This window comes from Lycium barbarum, chromosome 10, assembly GCF_019175385.1.
Source record: "Lycium barbarum isolate Lr01 chromosome 10, ASM1917538v2, whole genome shotgun sequence".
NCBI lineage: Eukaryota > Viridiplantae > Streptophyta > Magnoliopsida > Solanales > Solanaceae > Lycium > Lycium barbarum.
The window spans coordinates 101,271,796-101,296,768 of record NC_083346.1 but is presented as its reverse complement, the minus strand read 5'-3'; the positions used below and the strand labels follow the sequence as shown (position 1 = coordinate 101,296,768).

Below are 24,973 nucleotides of genomic sequence, written 5' to 3'. Positions count from 1 at the left end.
GGGTTCAACATCTTCCCCCATCCCCCCACCCCGAGGACTGGACATCTGGAGCATGGACAATATAATACAATGGCCCCGAATCTGGTAAACCAAGAATTAAGATGGGCCTGATTTTGATACCACAATAAGAAAGTGGGCCTTGGGCCTAACTCAACTCCAAAAGATAGCTCATGTGTTGAGGATTGCCCAAGACCATATAAAGAGACTAATTACACCTTCCACATCGATGTGGGAGCTATAGTATCAAACTAGGTGCCAGAGTGTTGTGGACAACTTGTACAAACACCCTTGAGATGTCTTTCCCTGTACAATAATCTATTTTCCTAACTGTCTTCTTTGGTTGCTACTCTTCCACAGCGTATGTTGTCCCATCTTGGACTTGTTCCTTCCAGTGCTTCGTTCTTGAGAATGGCATGTGCATTACTCAAATTCTTGAAGAACACACATTTCTATGATTCACTCAAACTGCTTGCCTTATCTCCTACTTGACCTTCATTTTTAACTTCTAGAGCACCAATAACTTCTCTGCTTTCTGTCAGTTCCTCTATTAGATCTCTTATTCTTTTCTTTTTCCCGATTATCAGTTACTCTTAAAACATCTATTACAGGTCCCACTAAAGTGTGACGCGGAACCTGTTGCTCCCTTCAACTTGATTTCCCTGAACAATACGTGTCTTAAGAGTGTAAGGGAGCTTTATTGAAGCATGTAGGTTTACAGCTGCGTAGCATTGGAATCAGTGTTGCATCAGCATATCTTCCCCTTTTATGATGTTTTGTGCTTTATCTACTTGCACAATTGTTGGAATAAGTCTTCATAAGATTATAAGACTTCCTACTCTAGCAGCAACCTTATTATTAAGTTCACATTTTTATTGCAGTAAGGGATACTTTTGATAGGGGGAACTTCTCTCCTTATAGATTAACAGTAGTTTCATTTTGTCATTCCCCTGTATCCATCCTTCATCGTGCTGTCTAAACAATAGCCTCGGAGTACAAGCATTGTGTAGTGAAATCAATATGCATTTTGTATGTTATTTTGTTAAAATGTCTATATAATATGTATATTACACCATTAAAGATGGATGTACGAATTTCTGGCTTTGATCCAAGTGCATTACATCTTTAAAGATGAATATATCGCGTCTTGTATCAGAGTTCATAATCTTAGTAGAGACTTAGTAGCTTTTGCCTATCTGCTAGGGCCGGCTTAACCAAACTTTTGTTTCTCTTTCTGTGAGATAGTTAGAGATTGAATGAAGTTCTCAAAAAGAGATAGTTAGAGATTGAAGGAAGATGTTGATGAATACTACTATACTAGACAGCTGTGGGTGTCAAACATAATACACATATGATTTTGTTCAATGTGAAATAGTATCCAACTAGGTACTTAACTCTTCGAGTATTCTTACTTTATAATTACAAGACTAACACAACATTCTGACATGCCCGCTGAAACTCGAGGTGCCAAAACTGACTTGGATTCGCTTATTTTGAAAAATATAACTTAGATAGTCGATGGAAAGGTTGCTTAAAAAATTTATGGAAAAGGTTATTATCACCGGAATATCGGTGAAAAAGACATAGTGGCAGGCATCCTGTGAGAAACTGGATTTCAGAGAATGGCTGGAAAGCGGTACGGTACCACCAAAATGGTCACTAAAAAGAGGCAATTTGCTGCCAGAACAGTTGCCAGAAAAGAGGTGTTAGCTGCTAGATGGTCATTGAAAAGAGACGCCTAGCCGTTAGAGCTATCATAGAAAAGAAGCTCTGTTTTGCCAGAATGATTACCGGAAAGAAATATGGTGCAGCTAGAACAGTCATGAAAAAAAAAAGTTTGATGCGGCCAGAATGTTCAGTTGAAATAAAACTCTATAATGGTTGCCAAAAAGAGAAAAGAATAGTTATGAGAGGGTAAGTTAGAATGTTAGGGTGCCATGTTATATTATCCCATGCTGTAGTGTGGCTTGTTTCTCACACCATAATTATGTGTGTTTTGTATCACAAAGTTATCAATGCATTCTCCTAGAACTTATTTCTTTAGTGAGAAATTAGTTTTAATAAACTGTTACAAGTTTCTTCGAATAGTTTGATACAAATATTGGTTTTAAGTTGATATTGCCTTTTCACTACCCATATTAGCCAAACTTGGTTCCTTGTTAAATTTGTTGTACTTTGTTTGCAGTGTAAAGCATTTGAAAGTACAACGCAAAATGGAACTACAAGATGCTCTGTTAGCATCTCAAATGGACAAGGAAGATTTTGTCATAGAGGTTGATAGCACCATTGATGCCAATGCTGCCTTTCATAGGTAGCTATGTTGAAATCCTAAGGCATATTAATTTGACTAATGAGAACTTTCTCAACTAAGACATTTTCCTCTTTCAGTATGTTGACAAAAGTTTCACAGCAAGGAGTGGATCATGCTTTCAACAGCCTTTCAAAACTTACTGTTTTGAATTCCATGAATGATGGGTTAATACCCAGCAAAGTTCGTAAAATGCAGTACTCAAAATATAGGTTAGTATTTACATACTGCATAAACGTTTCTGTCTGGTGTCCTGAAAATTGACATAGACTTTTCATACTGTTCTCTGGTAGAATTCAGCTGTCCTCTCCTCCTACTTCATCTTCTGCCAGTCACATATCCACCTACCACCGAGAAGGCTTCATTATAAGTTTGTATCTTGAAGATGGTAACACTGGTTATGGAGAGGTAATTCACCATCATTTCTTGATACTCACCCTCCTCAGGGAGGATGCACATGTTTGGTAGATAATCCAGCAACTAAGAGCTTTTTGATGCATGGTTCTAGCATTCTTTCTTTGAAATTTTCATATGTAATGTCTAGCTACGTTACATGGATCCTTTGTTTGCTTTCACGTATCAATATTGAGCGGTTATGACATAGCTATGAGTACTTTGTGCGGATTCTCCAAAGTGCACTAAAAATTAACCAACAACAACAACATACCCAGTTGGACCCCACAACGTGAGGTCTGGGGAGGGTAAAGTGTACGCAGACCTTACCCCCACCTTGGAAGGTAGGTAGGCTGTTTCCGAAAGACCCTCGACTCAGAAGAAAACAAGGAAAACAAGGGAAACAAGGGAAAAGAGTCAGATACGGACAAGCAAATCAAAAACATGTGAAAATGAGAAATAGCAAGAGCAACGAAGTCAAGATAAAATAACAAAGATAGACAAGACCAACACATAGAAGCAGGATAAAAATACTCCTAATACGAGAAAGGAAACCTCGCGGCCCCCCACTAGCCCTCTACCCTGATACTCGACCTCCACCCCCTCCTATCACCGGTCATGTCCTCGGTAAGCTGGAGTAACGCTATGTTCTGCCGAATCACCTCTCCCCAGGCCTTCTTTGGCCTACCCCTCCCTCTCTTCAGGCCCACCACAGCCATCCTCTCACACCTCCTCACTGGCGCATCAGCGCATCTCCGCTGCACGTGACCGAACCACCTCAACCTCCCTTCCCGCATCTTATCCACCATAGGGGCCACACCTACCTTATCCCGAATCATTTCATTCCGAATCCTATCTCTCCTGGTATGCCCGCACATCCATCTCAGCATCCGCATCTCAGCTACCTTCATCTTCTGGACATGCGCTTTCTTAACTGGCCAGCATTCCGTCCCATACAACATAGCCGGTCTAACCACCGCTTTGTAGAACTTTCCCTTTAGAATAGGTGGCACCTTCTTATCACACAACACCCCCGATGAGAGCTTCCATTTCATCCATCCCGCTCCAATACAATGTGTGACATCGTCGTCAATCTCGCCAGTCCCTTGGATGATCGACCCCAGGTACTTGAAACTTTCTTTCTTTGGGATGACCTGTGTATCCAGCTGCACGTCCTCGTCCTCTACTTGACTCCCATTACTGAACTTGCACTCTAAGTACTCTGTCTTAGTCTGCTCAACTTGAAACCCTTCGACTCCAGAGTCTGTCGCCAAACCTCCAGTCTCGCGTTAACACCGCTCCGCGACTCGTCAATAAGCACAATGTCATCTGCAAACAACATGCACCACGGTACCTCTCCTTGAATGTGGCTTGTCAGAGCGTCCATAGCCACAACAAATAGAAACGGGCTAAGCGCGGACCCCTGGTGCAGGCCCATCGTGACTGGAAAGTGTTCCGAGTCACCTCCAACCGTCCTCACCCGGGTTTTGGCTCCATCATACATGTCCTTAATCGCTCTAATGTATACTACAGGAACACCTCTAGCTTCTAGACATCTCCACAGCACCTCTCTTGGAACTTTGTCGTAAGCCTTCACAAGGTCGACAAACACCATGTGCAAGTCAGTCTTCTTATCCCTATACTGCTCCACCAATCTCCTCACCAGGTGAATGGCTTCTGTAGTCGAACACCTCGGCATGAATCCGAACTGGTTCTCCGAAATAAAAACTAACTTCCTCTTCCTCGCTTCCACCACTCTCTCCCAAACTTTCATCGTATGGCTCAACAGCTTGATACCCCTATAGTTGTTGCAGTTCTGAATATCCCCATTGTTTTTATACAACGTGATCATGGTGCTCCATCTCCACTCTTCAGGCATCTCCGCCGTCCTAAAAATAACATTCAACAACCGCGTAAGCCACTCCAAGCCTCCCCTACCCGCATTCTTCCAAAATTCTACCGGTATTTCATCTGGCTTGGTTGCCCTCCCCCTGCTCATCTTCCGCATAACCCCCTCGACCTCTTCAACCTTGACCCGCCTGCAGTATCCAAAATCGCGGCGGCTCTCAGAGAGCTCCAATTCACCTAAAACTATGTTCCGGTCCCCTTCTTCGTTCAGGAGTTTATGAAAGTAGGACTGCCATCTACGTCTAATAAGGGCATCCTCTACCAAAACTTTCCCTCCCTCGTCTTTGATACACTTCACTTGATCCAGGTCCCAAGCCTTCATCTCCCTCACTCTGGCTAGCCTGTACAACTTCTTGTCCCCACCCCCCCCCCCCCCCCCCCCCCTCCTTTTTCACCCAAATCTTCATACAAGCGTCCAAAAGCAACCGTCTTAGTCGCCGTAACCGCTAACTTCGCCTCCTTCCTCTCTTTCTTAAACATCTCCCTGTTAGTCCTCTTCTCTTCCTCGTCTGTGCTCTCTACTATCTTTAGATACGCTGTTTTCTTATCTTCCACTTTACCCTGTACCTCTCCGTTCCACCACCAGTCCCCTTTGTGTCTGCCAGAGTAACCCTTTGAGACCCCTAGCACCTCTCTTGCCGCTTCCCTGATGTTAGTAGAGAAGCGGTACCTGTACTGCACCTTATTAGAAATATCATGATATATGTAACATTGAGGTTGAAACATTCAAATTGTTGTTGGTGATTATAAAGTCCTTATTTTCGTCTCCCTTCGTAATTGTTAAGGAAATGCTTTCAAGTCTCGGGATTGTCGATCTCCTTACTGTTTCTTGGTATATGAATTTCTCATTGCATACGATAATTGACTGTGCCAATCTAATGAACTGGTCTTGGAAAAGGTTGACCTTAAAATATTAAGTTCTCAGCATGGGCTTCTCACAAGAGATATTGGATAGGATGGTAATTCTTATCTTTGTCCTTGCCTCTTAATATCCTTAGTCTTATTGTCTAATAATCCCATTATACATGCATGCAAATAATAGAAATGAGAGAAGCTTTTTCCATAGAGCAGAGGTTACATGCAATTCAAAGTCAATAACAATGTCTTGAGCATGTCATAATTAGCTGCTCTAAAACTGTGATAGCCGGTTAGCTTGCAATGGCAAATGATGAAGTGAGATACGTTTAGCTGAAGGTGAGTGCTAATACTTGGTTTTAGGCCTTGAGGATAGTTTTCCTTTTTCATAGTATGATGTTGGTACAGATGGTGCAGTTGTTGTAGTTGAAGGCTCAATTGAACATTACTTTCTGTACATAGATGCAAATAATACATGGTATTGTCAAAACAGGCATAAGCCACGAATCGTTAATCGGAAACCTCGTCTGCCTCATAATTAGGGTCAGGAGAAAATGTGAAATATTGTAAAATTAACAGAATCGCATATAGTAAGTTGATGAGCTTTTCCTAGTATATTGCTCCAGAAACATTAATTGAAGATTCTTATCTAAAGTAGGCAACTTCGTCTGTTCCAGTAGAAACTTAGTAAAGCATGTCATCTTGCGGTTTGTTGTACTTTTTCACTCGAGATAAACGAAAAGCATATAAGATTTTCAACTTGTAACCCGGATTTCTTGATAAAGCAAAAAATATCCAAGAATAAGCATTAAAGTTATTGTCAATGTATTGCTATGTCCCTCCCTCTCCCTCTCTTGGTCCCCTTGCCTTCCTCTCTTCAATTCAAAGACAGAATTCTGTAAAGCTGATAAATTCTTGGTTGTCATCTATTATATTTAAACAGGTTGCGCCTCTTGAGATCCACAAAGAAAACCTACTTGATGTTGAAGAGCAGCTTCAGTTCCTTATTCATGTTGTAGAAGGTGTTACTATTGACCACTGCCTTCCTTTGCTGAAGGGTTCATTTTCTCGTTGGTTGTGGCACAGCCTAGGTATTCAGGTAGGTTGATGCATCTTTATTTTTAGGGATAGGCATGCCTAGAAATGCTACAAGTGACAAGGTTGATATAAAATATTACTCTCCGTATCTCTCCTAATTTACTTCTGCTGAATTATGTTTTCACTTCATTTTTAGCCCAATTCAATCTTCCCAAGTGTGAGATTTGGCCTGGAGATGGCTGTCCTCAATGCTATTGCAGCTAGAGAAGGTTCAAGCCTGTTGAATGTACTACGTGGACAAACAGAAGAATCAACTGGGAGTCCTTTAGATGTCAAAGTTTGTGCACTACTTGAGTCTAATGGTGGTCCCAATGAAATGGCTCTTGTTGCAACAACACTTGTCAAAGAAGGATTTACTGCTATAAAGCTAAAGGTGGGAAAATCATTAACAAATTGTGGAGCTCGGTAGTAATTTGTAACTTTCACCAGAAGCTTTTATGCTTCCAATTTGTAAAAAAGTTTAACAACTACTCTTTTTCCACACAGGTAGCACGTCAAGCAGATCCCACTGTGGACATTGAAATTATAAAGGAGGTAAGAAAGAAAGTTGGTTGGGAGATTGAGCTGCGTGCTGATGCAAATCGAAATTGGAACTATGACGAAGCTGTTAAATTTGGCCTTTCTGTAAAAGATAGTGGCCTGCAGTATATTGAGGTGATGCACCAAAACACTTGGTAGATGTTTGTAAGCTAGTAATAATTTCCCCAGCAGCTGGGGAGCGAGATGCCTATTTACATTACTGAAGAGGTATAATAAGAGATTTTGGTCTTGAATAAAATAAAAGTTAAGATAGTTGCAAAAAGCAATAATGAGACATGACTTGTAAAGAGATTCCATTAAAGAAGTAACATCCTGAGGTGTTAAATTAACGTACCTAAGAAGCAGCATTATAATCTTTAAGTTGTAAAAGTTCAATCTAGTGGTACCTAATTTCAGTGATTGATAATTTAGAAAAGGGCAAATTGCTCGTGTCCTGTCCCTCTGCCATTTTCTTAATGTTCACGCAATTCGGCATCACAGTCTGCTTAAATGCTAGGCATTGATCTCTTTGTCATTATGTCAGTTCCTATAATATTAGATACTTATATAAAATTTTGGTTATTTCAGGAGCCTGTTAATGATGAAGATGATATAATCAAGTTCTGCGAGGAGACTGGCTTGCCAGTAGCTCTGGATGAAACTATCAACAGTATAAGAAAGAATCACCTTAAAGTGCTTGCAAAGTACACTCACCCAATGATAGTTGCTTTTGTAAGTCTGCAGGGTATTATGGTCTGTCATTACTTAGAATGTGGCATATTTTTAATTGTTGCACATACGTATTATATTTAGAAATTGTCCCTATTAGATACTTGTTGAAAAAAGGAATCTTTCCCTATTAGAATTGTATATATATGAGTCAATCTTATAATTATCTGCATCAAAACTTTGATCTTATTGGTCGAAAGTAATTTATGAAATGAATCATTCGGTCTCTTGTGACCCATTTACTTGCACAGGGCAGAGAGCAGGGCCACAACCCCCTCTCCATCTTGACAAAAATCTAAAAACAAAAGTCATGCCTACAGCTACAGTCATCAGACTCTTTTCATCCTGTTCATATGAAGTGAAATCCTCTACTTTGTCTTATTTACCTATTCCCGAATCACTATCTATGTTTAAAAGGAGAGAACTGTATGAAAACTAAAAATAATAGATTGAACTTCATAATTGCTGCATCTGCTGAAGTTTCAAAGGCAAAGTCCAATTTATTATCAAAATTGGGATATTGATCAAAGTAGATTTACAGTTACTGTAACTAGGGTAATTGGATTTGAATTTGTTACTACAAATAAAAACAGTTTCCAAATCATGTCAGGTTATCAAACCAAGCATCATTGGGGGTTTCGAAAATGCAGCGTTGCTTGCGCGATGGGCTCACCAGCAGGGAAAGATGGCTGTTATCAGTGCCACATTTGAAAGTTCTTTGGGGTTGTCAGCTCTGATTCTTTTCTCACGGTATGTTGACCTGCTGAAGGTCGATACAGGTAGATTGCTTAACAAGGAAGAGAGCTCTCGCATAGCCCATGGTCTTGGAACTTATCAATGGCTTAGGGAAGATGTTAGCAGAAAGCCTTTAACGATTGGCTTTAATCCTTGCAATGGTGTTGTGGAGGCATCTGTTACTGATGCTGGACAGATCCTGCAGCATTTTCAGTTCAACCAAGATTCAATTGTTTGTGATTGTACTTCCGGAGAAGTTCATACATATGAATATGTAGCTGATCTTGAGGGCATCTCTATCTGTCTTAATGTGCAAGAAATTGGAAAGAACGATGATGTAAGTAGTCAAATTAATGTATTCTGGCATTGCTAAGAAGTTTCCTGCAATCTATTAATGCTGAATCTGGCTGGACCAAAAATAAAGAAAAGCAAGGGACAATGGATACCAGATGTCATCTTATTTCCTGATTCATTGCTTTCATTTGAAGTCTACTTCTAGCAATTTTGGTTGTACAATATTGTCATTTAGCATGGTGACGGGTTTTTCTATTTCTCATTAACCTGGAAGTGCCAAATAATATACTTTTATGCACAATCTGAGCTATGCAGAGTAGTGTAGTCGTGTTTCTTCATGGCTTCCTTGGAACTGGAGGAGATTGGATCTCTATTATGAAGGCTATCTCAGGCTCAGCTAGATGCATTGCAGTGGACCTACCTGGACATGGAAGATCAAAGTTTCTCGGCCAGGATTCTGGTTCAGAGGAACCAGAGTTGTCAATTATGGCCCTTGCAAATATATTGCAGCAGTTGCTTGACGGTCTACAGTGTCAAAAAGTTTTTCTTGTTGGATATTCTATGGGAGCAAGGATTTCACTCTACATGGCCCTAAGATACAACGATAAGGTATACTATATAAATATTTTCTACGGTATGTTGCAGAAAATTTCAGCTAGTATGATGATTGTGCAATATGATCGATGGTAGGTTGCTGGAGCTGTCATAATATCTGGAAGTCCTGGCTTGATAGATGAAGATGCGAGAAAAGTCCGTAGGGCCAAGGATGATTTTGCAGCCTGCTCTCTTGCTTCTTCTGGCTTAGAGCCTTTTTTAGATGCTTGGTATTCCGTAGATCTCTGGAATAGGTATTGATGAGATTCTCTTTATAGGAGTTTGCATCTACTCTTGCTTCGTGCTACATGAGATATTTGTGCCATACCAATTGCTGACATGTTAAATATGTTTACATCCTGCAGTTTAAGAATTCATCCACATTTCAATAATATTCTTGCGAGCCGATTGCAGCATTGTGATCTGAAAAATCTCGGGAGAGTATTATCAGATCTGAGTGTTGGGAGACAGCCGTAAGTCAATGAGAAATCTTTTCTTTTTTTTCAGTTTGTTGTGTGTATTCTCTTCTTTTCCCTTACTAATTTTCGGTGTGAATACGGACATTAAAGTCTTTAAGTTTTTAAAAGAAAGAAAAGAAAAGCAAACAAGAAAAAAGAATAGTAGAATAGATATCTTCTATTTGCGGGAAAGAAGTTAGAAGGGAAAACAAAAAGTTCAAGAAGGAAAAGCTAATAGATTGGATAGAAAGGAAGAAAATGACAACCTTATAGGAAAAAATATTCATTCACCAGAGTCGATCTTGTGTTGCGGAGCTTTGCCGGTCTTTGGCCCACCATCCAAACCAATGCACCCTTTAGCAAATTTGGAGATTGGGTACTCAGATAATTTGTTAGTTATCTCATTATTAATTGCTTATACAAATATATACTGTCAAGATCGAAAATAGTGGGTGCTCACTAGTGTCTTAATGGGTCAGTCCCGGCTTTCAACCGTGATGTGACTTCAGAATTCTCATATTTGGTTTCTTCTTTAGAAGAGGCTGAAGTGGTGAACATTAGTACTGGAGCATCCGGTAGAAATAGCATGCTTATATGGTCGAAAGCTTCTCCGGTCAGGAGAAGTGCAAACTTTGAACTTTGAGAGAAAATGATTCCTGACTGAAAAGTGATTTCTGCTAGATTTTGTCATTAAGAAATAGGAAGTGCATAGGATCCATAGATAAGCCAGTCGCTTTTTTTCACGTATGTCCTAGTCAAGTTGATTGAAATGTTCATATTTTTCCGAGTTGGCATCAAAACTTGACACATGCTTGGCATCTTTGGATTTTTAATTTTTCGAGTCACTTGGATCTTTTGCTATCCTAAGTAGCTCTCTGGTTAGACGGCATTTTATGATTGATCCTTTAATTAGTCAAATATGTGTATCTCAGTAACCTGAGTATATATTCAACTGATACCCTCATAAACATGGTGATGCGTCTTCATTTTTTCCCTTTTCCTAGTCCCACTTTCTAATTGTCGTATTCATGTATAACAGGCCATTATGGGAAGATCTGAAGAGCTGCAGGGTACCTCTTCAGTTGATTGTTGGAGAGAAAGATGTTAAATTTAAGAACATTGCTCAAAAGATGCACGACACAATGTGCCAGAGCACGGAGACTATGAACGTTCCAGAAATAGTTGAAATTCCATATTCTGGTCATGCTGCACATATTGAGAATCCTCTCCTTGTGATCAGTGCAATAAGCCAGTTTATCAAAGAAGTTGAGTTCAAAAATCATAGTTATTAATCACTCACTTGAAAGAAGAAACATACAAGTTTAGATCATAGTAATGAATCAATCACTGCTGTATGGACAGAGAGTCATGCTATTGAATGTTTAGATCAGCATACAAGTTCCTTAAACTTTGTTCGGTCTTACATTCAAAATGCGAGTTCCTCAAACAACTGGTTTCAATATTACATTCTACCGTGCAATACAAATTTAAAGCTGCTAACATTGTATTGCTTTTCTTATTTGTGCCTTTACAGCTGTTTAATCTGATGCGTAAGAAAATCTAAAATACCATTTCCTTTTATATTTAGTCATTCCAACGGCTATTTCCTTCTCTTCTTCCATATATCTTCTCTATTCCTTCATTAAAATACAACTATTAGTTTTTCCTTCTTTTATCATTTTTCTTTTGAGGGGGCAACGCTCGTAGAAAAGCCAAGTTTGGTGGGGTATAGGACCAAGTACAGGAGGTAATTATGACCCAGCATTGTTTTAGGAGAATTCAAATAAAACGTACGAAATTTAGAGAGGTCTTTAGATATTCTGCCTAAATTCTTTGACTGTATCACACTAGCTTGGGCCTTGGAATGAGGGTATTTGGATAGAAGTGATATAAAGAGTTCTGAAACAATTAGAATTTCAACAGTACTTGGTAGAAGTGAATTCACTGTTCGTTTTACAAACTAAACTGACAGTCATAAAGCATGAAGCTTTTAGCTTTTACAAGTGCATACACAAAGGAAAAATTCAGGAAAAAGAAACTTGAATAAATAGAGCAAGGTCTAAGATAAGATTCCATAACCATGGTTTCTTATTTTTGCCTTTTTTAGTTGTGTTTCTTGGTGCTCTTTCTGCAGCATGGCACTTCAAGGCATTTGCAAATGTGGTTAGGGCAAACACTAGTACCAGGTTGCCAAAAACTGCAGTATGGTTGACAATCTTCATTAAAATTACATGACGGTGGTCCTTGGGTTGAACTTCTTGCTTCTGTAGTTCCATCCATAAAAAACCCTGCAAAATTATTACACAGAATTATCAAATTGATTAATCACTACTTTTTAAAATACACCAAGCCGAAAGTTTTTTTTTTTTTTTCACCTTCGAGAACAAATAAAGTACTACTCCCTCCGGATAAAAAAAAGAGTCCACTTAGTCATTTGCCCACCCCTTAAGAAAATACTAACTCCTAGATAAAAATAGATAATTTTACTAAACTACCCCTAATTAAATAGGCATTGAGATTTGATCATATAACACTTAATAGGGGCAAATATGGAAAAATAAGGTTAATTCTTTCTTGATTTGCTAAGTGAACTCTTTTTTTGATTCAAGAAAAAAAAGGCTAAGTAGACTCTTTTTTTTTATCCGGACGGAATAACAAAATAGGAGAAAATTTTAGCACATACAAGAATTGTTCTTTCCCTAAGGAATTCATCAAATAGGTCACTTTTAGCCTACCTATGTGTCCCAATTTATGTATAGGGGTCCATAGCACTAGGGTCAAACTTAATTTTGATTATGAATTCGGGTATAGATATTTCAAAAAATTTAAAATAAAATTTACATATTTGAAAACTATACGAAGAGTATTACAAGTCAACATATATAGCTAATGATTCAAAATATTTTAAGAAATTTGAGAGGAAAAGAAGAAGCTATTTAACAGTAACACCGCCAAGGGAGGGAGTATTAGTTATCTTCTAATTAAGCATATCTCAAGACAGAGATGATTATTCTAAGGCTGAAAAAGACAATGAGAAGACATTCTAAACTACAATAGTTAATTTTGACTAAATAGTTGTTTTGACCAACTATGAATCTCCAGCTTGAACAACTGTAACTATATAAGATGCAGATGACAAATTGGTTTTCAAAGAATCGCATCGTCCTTGTTTTATTTCCAACAAGTTAACAGTTGATTAAGTAGCAATATTGGCGTCATTGTGCAAGTACTAAAATAATGCAGCAAACTCTCTATTAAATATGGGATTAATCAGTCATAGTTACTCATTGATTAAGTGTTCATTTTGTATTGAGAGAATCATTTGCATGCATAAGAATTTGTTTAATTGTAAGTCTACTGATCCTTGTGGATACCTTTACGAGATAACACATGCCAAAGGCCCTAAGCCCCTAACTCTATATCAACATGGTAATAAATTGCTTGGAAATAAATTGGTTTGGAATAAATTTCCTTGAAGCCATAATTTCCATGATTGCTTGTCGTGATAATTTGATGTATTAAACTTATACTTATCGAGACGCTTATAACTAGGACTCCTCTCTAAACTCTACTTTCATCAAATATTTGAAGGAATAGGACTTGGTTGTTGCATGCTTCAGGTAATTTTAAATCAATTAAATCATATTACCAAAAACTTGTAGTCAGTTCAAACTACAAGTTCCTTAAACTTTGTTAGGTCTTACATTCAAGATACAAGTTCCTCAAACAACTGGTTTTGCTATACATTCTAATCTGCAATACAAACTTAAAGCCGCTAGCATTGTATTGCTTTTCTTATTTGTGCCTTTTTCTGTTGTTTGTCTTGGTGCTCTTCTTACAGCAGGGAACTTGCACAGGTGGTTAAGACAAACCCAGTGTCAGCTCGCCAAAATGTGCAGTATGGTTGGAGTTTTTTTTTTTTTTTAAAAAAAAAAAAATCATTTAGTAAAGTTCATTTTCAAAATTAATCACTCACTTGAAAGAACAAACAACATTAGTTAGATGGAAGAAACATTTTCATTGTTACTACGGTTTCAGTTGGAGTTTGGTTCTTTCTCCTCTGTCATATTTGTTTATAACTGGTATCATTTTTTCTTTAGGGAAGCGATGCAAAATATAAACTTCAGTTCCTAGAAGATAGAATTGGTGGCCTAAAGTGAAACTTCTCCCAGAATTAGAAGCCTTTGCATAATTTGAGGTCTCAAGTATATTCAATAAAATTAGTTTCTGCGTGCGTTGTGCGTGCATCTCATGCGTCACACGCGCATCTCGTGCGTAACACATGCATCGTGCGTCACGCGTGCATTTCGTGTCAAAGTAGTAGTTTTTTTGAAGATTATTACATATAACAAAATTAATGCAAGCTCAAAATATGTGTGTGTCTCTGTGTGTGTAAGAGAGAGTGTTCATAAATCTATATTTTTTTATTAGAATTGAAAGAAGGCCAAAATCTATTACTCCACATTCCAATGTGCAATACAAATTTAAAGGCACTAAAACTGCATTGCTTTTCTTCTTCTCTTTTCTTCGTAGTTATTTGTGTCTCTTCAGTTGTTTGTCTTTGTTATCTTCCTGCAACAGGGTTCTTGAAGGCATTTGCACAAGTGATCAACACAAACCCCAGTGCCCGCATTAAAAAATGAGCAATATGGTTGGCAATCTTTTTGAAAATTACATGATGGTGGTCCTGAGACTGAACCTCTTGCTTCTGCAATTCCACCCATCAAATGAAACCCTGCAAATTAATACACAAAACTATCAAATCAATTAATCACTATACCTTTTTAAATGCACAAAGAAAAAATATCTTTTTTTTTTTTTCTGTTTCAACCTTCCAGAACAAATAATGTAACAAAAAAGGGGTAAAATTTAAGCACATATAGAACATACAAGAAAATTTTATTTCGATATGTCTAAGGAATTCATCAAATTGATCAGTCAAATTATGTGAAGAAGTTCGAATTATGAGGGTGAAAACACTTAATTTTGACTATGAATTTGGGTACATATTCTTCAAAAAATTTAAATAAAACTTACATATTTGAAAACTACACGAAAAATATTGCAAGTTAGCATAACTAATGATTAATTTTTATTTTATTTTTATTTTTTAAAAAAGTTTGAGAAAATTGTAGTAGAAAAAAAAACCATTTGACTCTTAAATAGTAACACCGTAACTTAAAATGAAGTGGAAGGAGTTTTAGTTATCTTATACTAGCACATCTCGAGATGGACATGACTTCTTTTAAGGCTAAAAGAATTATGGAAAGATAGACGAGAAATGCAAGAAGGATTATGAAGTTTCATGCATATGATTTTTTTCTTTTGAGGACAAACCAGATGCAACAAGCCAGAAAGTGACTAAGAAGACCAATTTCCTTGAAACCTTTTCCATGTTGTGTGCTGTGATGATATGTTGTATAAACTTTGTTATGAATTGTGGAGGCGCTTATAGCCATTATATATAGCACAAAGAATGCCGGATCATACACAAGGAAATATTCAATATTAGGTAGTAATTACTAGGTATATTTATAAGTTTCCCCGAAAATCTTCCTTTTTAATTGTTTTTCTATTTCAGGTCACTTTGACTATCTCAAATTGCAAATCATTTATGTCAAATATTTTAAATTAATTGTCTTAATTGCCTCTAATGAATCTATTGATACTATCGTCTGTTTTTCTTTTTCTTAACCGTTAAAATACAATGTACGAGATATGTGTGCTTTAATAATAGTAATAGAAATCTATAGGGAACAAAAAAAAACAAAAAAAGAATTAGAAAACTATTGAAATTAATTTGCACTAATAGTATGAATTATACTCCCTCTTGTTCATATTATATGATGTTTTAGTTTGGGCATACCTCTTAAGAAATTTATTCCTCACTAGAAAGTAAGAGTTGTTTCGCTAAATTATTCTTAATTAAATACTTAATTAATCTAATTTCTTGGTTATGCAAAAATTCACTTATCTAAATAAGGGTATATTTAAAAAAAAATGTCTTGTTAATTATGTGATTTTTTTTAATATTTTGGACTCAATATAAAACACCAAAAACACTATATAAGATGAATCAGAGGGAGTACAGAGATCGTCTATTATTAACATTTTCCCATATAGCTCATCATAGGTACGTCATTAGATTAGAGCAACAGTTTATCGCTTCACCAAATAATTCAAAGCACTTTTATCAGGTGATTTTTCTTAAGTCCAAGACAAATTAAAATAATATTCTATAACGTTTGTGAATATAGAAGAAACTTTAATCACTTTCCTATATAGGTAAATAGGATCATTTATTTTAAGACAACGTACACGATTGGAAGTAAATTGCCCATTATAGTCTTCATTATCGTAACAAATCACTGCCAAATCAGCTCTAATATTTCATCAGGGGTAGATTAAATAAAAAGTTAATTACACAAACAATTGTAATATGCCGCAATTTCAGATATATCTCCTGTATTTGAAATCAAACATTTATAATTCCTATGTTATCGAAATTGGACACTAGAGATGGCTCAATAGAATTGGTGACCTAAAGCAAAACCAAGATCTCAAGTATAAAAAAAAAATAAAAAAAAAATTTAGTGTATCGCACGCGCATTTCGTGCGACATGTGTGCAGTCCGTGCGCCATACGTGCATCTCATGTCAAGTAGTAATTTTTTTCAAGCTCAAAATGTGTGTGAGAGATAGAGCGAGTGTGTGATCATAAATCTATATTCTTATTAGAACTGAAAGAAGGCCAAAATCTATTGCATTCCAATGTGCAATACAAATTTAAAGACAAAAATTGTACGTATAGTTTTTCTTCTTCTCTTTTCTGCATAGTTATTTGTGTCTTTTCAATTGTGTTTCTTTGTTCACTTTCTGCAAAGGGTACTTGAAGGCATTTGCACAAGTTATTAAGACAAACCCCAGTGCCAGCATGAAAAAATGAGTAATATGATAGTGTTTCTTGAGTTAAACTTCTTGCTTCTGCAAATCCACTCATCAAATGAAACCCCAAAATTATTACCCAAAATATCAAATTGAGTAATCACTTTACTTTTTTAAATACACCAGGTTGACAGCAAAAAAATAAATAAATTACGTTTCAACCTTCAAGAACAAAAATGTAACAAAAAAGGGGTAAATATTTATGCACATATATGAAAATTTTGTTTCGATTGACTAAGAATTTATCAAATAGGTCAGTCTTTATCCTTATATCCCAATTTTATATAAAGGAATTTGGAGTACGAGAGTCAAAACACCATAAGAGAGAAATTATGTCTCGCCATAAAGGATAAGTAAATTTGTGTTTATTGATCATCAGAATCACAAAATTATTCACATTAGATAATTATTCCCGCCGTCTCAAATTATCTGTCGTGTTTTTCTCCAACATGTATTTTAAGAAAACATTAATTAGGAGGAGTTTTGACTATTTTACCCTTATTTATATCTTAAAATATAATTTTTCTTCATTTAATATTTACTTTATTGTCATTTCCACATAATTTAGGTGTTTATAGTCTTCAAAAACGATTACTACTAGAGTAAAACGGGAAAAGAATAATGAATTTTGTCTTGAACTTCTAAAATAATAAATAAATTGAGACTACTATTTCTAAAAAGCATGAAAAATAATTTGAGACGGATGAATTACTATTGAAATTGATTTGCGATATAGAGCTTCCACCATAGGTTGTTCTTTTGATATATCTATATAAATATATAAAGTTGGGACATAGGCCCGCTTACGTAGCATGCCTCTAAAGCCAGCAAACCCATTTATCTTTATTCTCAATTTTTTGCCTTTTATCTCATTTTTAAATTGTATAAATTAATTAGTAAAAAAGAAAAAATGGGGCATAACCGCTCAGAATATATAGTTAATGGGACATAACCGCTCAGAATATATAGTTGCCTCCAAGTTCCAAAACGTTGCCTTTTACAAATTGTAGTCTCAAAATTTTACTCTCTCTCTCCTTAATTGTTACTGCAACGTTTCCTTTTTACTTAAATTTAACTTCCCTCTCTCCTTATACTGAAACGTTACCTTTTATAGTGTCAATTTCTACTTTCCTCTCTCCTTAGTTATTGCTGACTTAATTCACACCTGTTCCCATACCCACATTCCGTTCTCCATTAAAAATCATTGGTAAACTTCTATATTTATTTAGGAAAAAGGACATTGTGTGTCCACTCAGCCAAACTAATCCCACATTTAACCACTGTTTGGGTTTAATTCTACTAGGTATCCGTTCGGCCCAAAATAATGCCAAAAAATGGCCGGTCGGCAGAAAATAATGCCAAGGCTGACCGGCCCAACAGCCCAGGCACTTAAAAAAAAAAAAAAAAACTTTTCGTGGCGACTAGTCACCACAAAAAGTCGCCACTAAAGGGCTGCTACAGTATATATACATATGTTGGAATTATATATACACTTTATATACAAGAATTATACAGTTTATATACATATGTTGGAATTAATCATACATTTATTTTACATAAGTTATACGTTAATTATACATTTATTATACACATATTATATAATAATGATATGATATTTTTTTTACATATACAATAGTGATACATATTATATACCACAATGATACGATTTCTATTATACATTTTTTATATGTATGGTACACTTTCTATACAAGACTGATACAGTTTATATACACATGCTGGAATTATATATACAAAAAATGATACATATTATATACAAAAATGATACAATTTTTTATTCTATACAGGACAGTTGCACTGTGCTGATACACATTATATACACAAATGATATATATCATATACAAAAATGATACATAACTTAGTGATTCATATTTTATACAGTTTCTATACATTACAGATAGGTACTGATACATATTTTATACACAAATGACACATATTATATATAAAAATCGCCTCAAACATTTTTGTGTTTGGGTTTTTATTTGAAAATTGTCTTATTTAAATTTTGGCTAATGGAAGGGATTAGTTTAGTAGGTATAATTCGAGTTTGGGAAAAATTGGATTAGAGGGTGGGATTAGTTTCACCCCACCAGCCGTTTGTGTCCTTTTCCCCTTTATTTATCCGTTTCAACGGCCCATTACTTTAGGCCTGTGCACGAATCGGTTCGGTTCGGTTTTGGCCATCATCGAGTTGAAATTTCGAATTTCAACTTTCTAAAATTCTCAACCAAACTCGATCCATTCTAGGTTCAATTTGATTCGTTTTTTATTATTTCGGTTCGGTTACACAAATCGATTTGTTCGGTTTATTCGAAAGTTTAACAAGCAACTATTTCATTTCAGTTTTAGAGTAAACATAACAAAAAATAATGAGATCCTAAACTTGCAGCCTTATAACCAAGACATTAACCAAGAAAAACCGATAAACTTGCAAGCATAATAGCATATAAATAGCAAAACAAGAGTTTGACAACTTGTGCAAGCATACAAATCCGCCAACACCACATTACATATACCAAATTAGTCATATTAATCACTAGTGGCATATAAATTCGGTTTGTTCGGATCGGTTCGGTTGATAATTGAAGCAAACCGTATCCGAACCGTTAAACCGTAATATTTTATAATTGCATTTGTAAATCGAAATCGAATTGTATTATCCAAATTAAATTATCCGAATTGTTTCGAATCGGTTCGAAAATTCGAATTGAACCGATTTGTGCACAGGCCTACATTACTTATATAAAAGAGTTTCTTTGCCTTTGTGCATGGCTTCATGGTGTCATTTCCTTTTGCATTACTTAGATATCAACATGGAGTTTCTTCCTCTTTATTTATCCTTCTTATTATCATTAACTTACGCTTTGAATTTTAACAGTACTCTGACTTCTACTCTTGGGTATATGGTTCTGCATCTTCTACAATTTCATCTACTGTGCATGTATAAAAAACTTTAAATTATTGCAATAAGAGAAGCTAACCAACGAAAATTAAATATATTTTTCCCCGTGATTTTGTAGAAGAATGACAATTTTGATAGGACACTCGAGGAGGAAAACTGAAAATTTTAATTGGCATGGACAGGAAAGTGTGATAAAGTTCTCTACTTTTTTTTGTTTGGTTGAAATTTTGCTAAGGAAAAAAACCATATTTAATTAAGGAAAAGCAGAAAAAATCGCTTGATTTACACAAAAATACGATTTAAAGCATAATCGTCCATCACCTCTTTTAACGACTTTATATATTGTTATACTGATTCTGGTTTCTATTCTAATAATATGCTTTCTTCTATTTTTTAATGTACTTTTTAACCTAATATTTGTTCTTTAATTGTGTGGTGGTAATTCATAGATAATGAAGTAAAGTAATAATTGTTGATTATTGAATCATGAACAAGAAATATAAGAAAAGTAGAAGAAGACGATGATGAACAGTAGAGAGAGAGTAGTTGTTATTAACGGTCACATTAGAGAGAGAAATACAATGCTTAACTTTAGAATGATTAAATACCTTCCTATTTATAGTTAAGACTTTAACTAACAACTAATAAGTGCAATGACTAAACTACCCTTCTATTTATTTATTCTTTATACTCCTCCTTTCTTCCATACTCCTCCTCAAGCTGGATGTCATGAATATATTCAGCAACCCAAGCTTGGACAATAAGTGTTCATGTTGAACTCTGGTTAATCCTTTTGTTAGAACATCTGCAGGTTGTTCATCTGTTCTCATGTATTCTCTCTTGATCAAACCTTGTTGAATTTTCTCCCTTATGAAATGGCAATCAATCTCTATATGTTTGGTTCTCTCATGAAACACTGGGTTAGCAACAATTTGTAATGATGCTTTACTGTCACTGTAAAAAAGTACTGGCAGCTGAATTTGAATACCTAGATCCTTGATCAATCCTGTTAGCCAGGTTAACTCAGACACAGTTGTGGCAGTGCTTCTATATTCAGCTTCTGCTGAACTCTTAGACACAGTGGATTGTTTCTTTGATTTCCAAGAAACTAGAGAATCTCCTAGCTTGATTAAGAAGCCTGTTAGAGACTTTCTTGAAAATGAATAGGACGTCCAGTCAGCATCACAATAAGCTACCACTTCATTCTTGTTGTTGCTGGACAGTAGAACACCTAATCCTGGTTGATTCTTAATATACCTTACCACCCTCAATGCTGCATCCATATGTGACTGTTTGGGATGTTGTAAAAACTGACTTAAATTCTGAACAGTATAAGCTATGTCTGGTCTTGTTACTGTGAGGTATAAGAGCTTCTTAATCAGTCTTTGATAGATACTTTGATCCTCTATTAACCTGTCTTGTGTTCCTTCATGCTTGATCCCCTCTTCCTTGTTTAGTTTCTTTACAACTTCATCATATTATATTGTAGTGAGCTTGCAGTTTGCTTCCATAGGAGTAATTGCATGTTTGGAAGCACTTGAGCCTGATTCTGACACTAATTCTAATGCATACTTTCTTTGATGCATTAGAATCCCCTTTTCTGATCTAGCAAACTCTATCCCAAGGAAATATTTGAGTTCTCCCAAATCCTTCATCTTGAATGCTTCTGGTAAGGAATTCTTAGTTTCTGCTATCAGTTCCAAACTTTCACTTGTGAGTAGCATATCATCAACATAGATCAAAATAGCTATGAATCCTTTGTCTGTCTTCTTAGTGTATAGAGAGTGATCATAGTGACTTTGTACAAACTGAAACTTAACAAGAGCTTCTGCAAATTTGGCATTCCATTGCCTTGGAGCTTGTTTTAAACCATACAGGGATTTTGTGAGTCTACATACTTGTCTAGTGCCCCCTTGACTCTGAAATCCCTGAGGAAGATCCATATATATCTCATCATGTAAGTCTCCCTGTAGGAAGGCATTATATACATCCATTTGATGTATATGCCATTTCCTAGATGCAGCAACTGCAAGCACAGTTCTGACAGCTACCATTTTTACCACTGGGCTGAAAGTCTTGGGTAATCTATCCCTTCTTGTTGGCTATATCCCTTTGCAAATAGCCTTGATTTATATCTTTCTATCTCCCCATTTGCTTTGTATTTTATCTTGAATATCCACTTGCATCCAATGGGTGTTTTTCCTTCTGGTAAGTCCACTACTTGCCAAGTCTTATTTTGTTCAAGTGCATCCACTTCTGCCTTCGTTGCCTCAATCCACTTCGGATCCTTAATTGTTGCTGCATATGTTGTAGGTTCAGTGATAGCAGACATAGAAAATATGAATTCTTGATAGTTAGAGGACAGTTGCTCATAGCTCAAATAATTAGATAGAGTATAAGGAGTGTTATTATAAGCATGAAGGGACACAAACTCCTTCATCCAACATGGTGGATGTTTTTGTCTAGCAGATTGACTGTTTGCTCGACTTCTTGGATGTACCACTTGTTGTTGTGTTTGAGCCTCCACTAATGGATGCTGTTGATGTTGTTCCTCAGCATTGTTTCCTTGTGTTGTTGTATTCACTGGAATCTCTGCATTGTCATGATTAGCTATAGCATGAAGGACAATCTCCTGCATATTTACATTAGTGTGTTCTCTTTGCCCTGGACTCTCAGAGTTGTTAGTAGATACAGGTATATCTGATATGCAACCATCATTAATATTATTTGGAGAGCGAAATAAAGTTGAAGTTTCATTTTGAAGAGTGACAAAAGGAAATACATTCTCCTTAAATATCACATCTCTATGCACAAAAAAGCATCTACCAGTGAGATCATATAGTATGTAGCCTTTCTGAGTTTCTGAATATCCCATGAGAACTGCTTCTCTACTTCTGGATTTCAGTTTGTCAGGCTGAGGAATAATCTTATCAAAGCATAAACACCCTATAACTCTGAGATGAACCAGAGATGGTTTCCTACCATTCAACTTTTCAAAGGGAGATAAACTTTTAAGTACTCCCAAAGGTAAACTGTTGATAATATATGTAGCAGCTTGGACACAATGACCCCAAAATTTAATAGGAATTTGAGCTTGAAACCTTATAGCTTTAGTTATTTCAAGTATATGTCTATGTTTTCTTTCTACTACCCCATTCTGCTGGGGTGTATAAGGGCAGGATTTTTGATGTACAATACCCAATCTAGTAAATAATTCAGTAAATAAAGAATTCACAAATTTTGTGCCATTGTCAGTTCTTACAGTTCTTATGTTGAAGTTAAACTGAGTCTTGACAAGAGATAAGAAATTTTTAACATGTTCAAATACATCAGATTTCATTCTTAACATAAATATCCAAGTGAATCTGGAAATATCATCCACAACAGTCAAGAAGGATTTAAAACCATCAACAGTAGCAACTTTATAAGGTCCCCATATATCCATATGTACAAGCTCAAAAGGTCTAGTTGTGACAGTAGTACTTTTAGGAAAAGGCAATCTAGTTTGCCTTGCACATGGACATACTGTGCAATTATTGATTAAGCAACTAACAGAACTAGATTTAGTAGGAAACAGTCTAAGTAAAATGCTAGCAGGACTATGACCCATTCTTTTGTGCCATAGATTGAGATCAGCATCAGACACAACATCATTAGAAGTGCATAGACTAGTAATTTTTTCCTTGATGAGGACAATTTGAGACCTTAGTAGATAGTATAGACCACCAACTTCTTTACCAATCTCCTTCACCTTGCCAGTGAAGAGATCCTGAAACACCACAAATTCAGGAAAGAATTTGACTGAGCATTTAAGTTGCCTAGTCAATTTAGAAACTGACAACAAATTGAACTTAAATGCAGGTATGTGAAATACATCTTGTATTCTACTGTTCTGAGAAATATTGCTAGTGCCAGTATGTTCCACATAAGTAACTCCTCTATCAGGTAAAACTACTTTCTTTTCCATTTCAGTTTTAACTATGGAGTTCTTATTTAATAAGTCAAGGTTTGAGGTCATGTGATTGCTTACTCCACAGTCTATGATCCACTCTGGTATAGTAGTAGTTACATTAAGAGTAGTAGACATACCTGACATGTTTGTAGACATGTTTGCAGCGTGCACATTTGTTTTCTGATTAGCAGATGAGCTTGTATTACCAATTCCTTAATTTTGTTTGGTGAGGGCTACAATATATTGGTCCTATATTTTAAATAAATGTCGTTAAGTTCTTCATCTCTATTTTCCTACAACCCAAAATTGCATAGCTCAGTAGAAGTTACTCGTTAAGCTCAACCATTAGAACTGGTCCAAAAGCATTAATTCTTTTAGGAAATATCCAAAACACCAATGTCATAGCCAAGACACAAATGTCGTACTAAGTGCTAAAACTAGAAATTAATAACTTTCAAGAAAAAGACCATTTTAACAAAACACAGGAAAACCTGCTCCCTATTTTACTAAACCAACGCATTAAACGATCGGAAAGGACAAGAAGAAGGAACGTTACTTCTAAAATCAACAACTTGAAATTGTAACAGAACTTTAGTAGCAGCAAAATACAAAATTCTGCTAGAAAATCATATTTAGAGGAACTAGCCAACAACTTATATGGAGCAAGCCACAAAATAATTTTCAAAAGTAAGAAAGAAGAATTGTCAAGGAAAGGAGAAAACTTGTTAAGAAGGAGCAAGAGCAAGTACCTGTAGAATTCTAGTCATGAAAGCAGCCATTTGGTCTTGGATCATCTTGTCAAATTCTCCTCTCATGTATGCACGCTCCTCTTCCAATTTTGTTTTTCAAATCTTCTTCCATCTCCTTTTTTAATTCGATAGCCATCTGTTCATGTTCTTCTTGCAACTTCCGGTTCAGTTCTTCTTGCAACTTCCGGTCCATATCAACTTGCATCTCTTGACGCATAATTTCCATCGCAGAAGACACGCTGGCTTCTATGTTTGTCTGCTGCATTTGAGTCTTTCTGGGAGGATTCTTTCCATATCCAAAACCACAAACATAGCCCGATCTCTGACCAAGAATGGATGAATACATCTCTTCTCTAGTCATGGGATGCTCAACCTCTTCAGATTGTTGTTCAACAACAAGTTCCTGAAGCTGGCCCTACATTTATGCATAATCATTTACACCAAGACATAATAAACATAATGAAAGTAGCAAGTAATATGATGGAAAGATAATAAGGCAGTGATTTTAGGGAGTTACATG

The 24,973-nt window shown here is 36.1% G+C and overlaps 1 protein-coding gene across 3 annotated transcripts in view; it reads left to right on the top strand.

Moving 5' to 3' along the window:
- LOC132614793 (protein PHYLLO, chloroplastic) overlaps positions 1 to 11,388 on the top strand; it is a 34,961-nt gene extending 23,573 nt beyond the window's left edge. For all 3 annotated transcript variants that reach the window (XM_060329335.1, XM_060329334.1, XM_060329336.1), the window contains 12 exons: positions 2,183 to 2,308; positions 2,386 to 2,517; positions 2,599 to 2,713; positions 6,405 to 6,560; positions 6,696 to 6,932; positions 7,046 to 7,213; positions 7,667 to 7,810; positions 8,418 to 8,879; positions 9,152 to 9,445; positions 9,527 to 9,684; positions 9,796 to 9,903; positions 10,928 to 11,388. In XM_060329335.1, the coding sequence (XP_060185318.1) occupies positions 2,183 to 2,308; positions 2,386 to 2,517; positions 2,599 to 2,713; positions 6,405 to 6,560; positions 6,696 to 6,932; positions 7,046 to 7,213; positions 7,667 to 7,810; positions 8,418 to 8,879; positions 9,152 to 9,445; positions 9,527 to 9,684; positions 9,796 to 9,903; positions 10,928 to 11,180 (2,353 nt within the window). In that variant the 3' untranslated portion in view covers positions 11,181 to 11,388. The remainder of the gene's footprint in view (positions 1 to 2,182; positions 2,309 to 2,385; positions 2,518 to 2,598; positions 2,714 to 6,404; positions 6,561 to 6,695; positions 6,933 to 7,045; positions 7,214 to 7,666; positions 7,811 to 8,417; positions 8,880 to 9,151; positions 9,446 to 9,526; positions 9,685 to 9,795; positions 9,904 to 10,927) is intronic.
- The last annotated feature ends 13,585 nt before the right edge of the window (positions 11,389 to 24,973 follow it).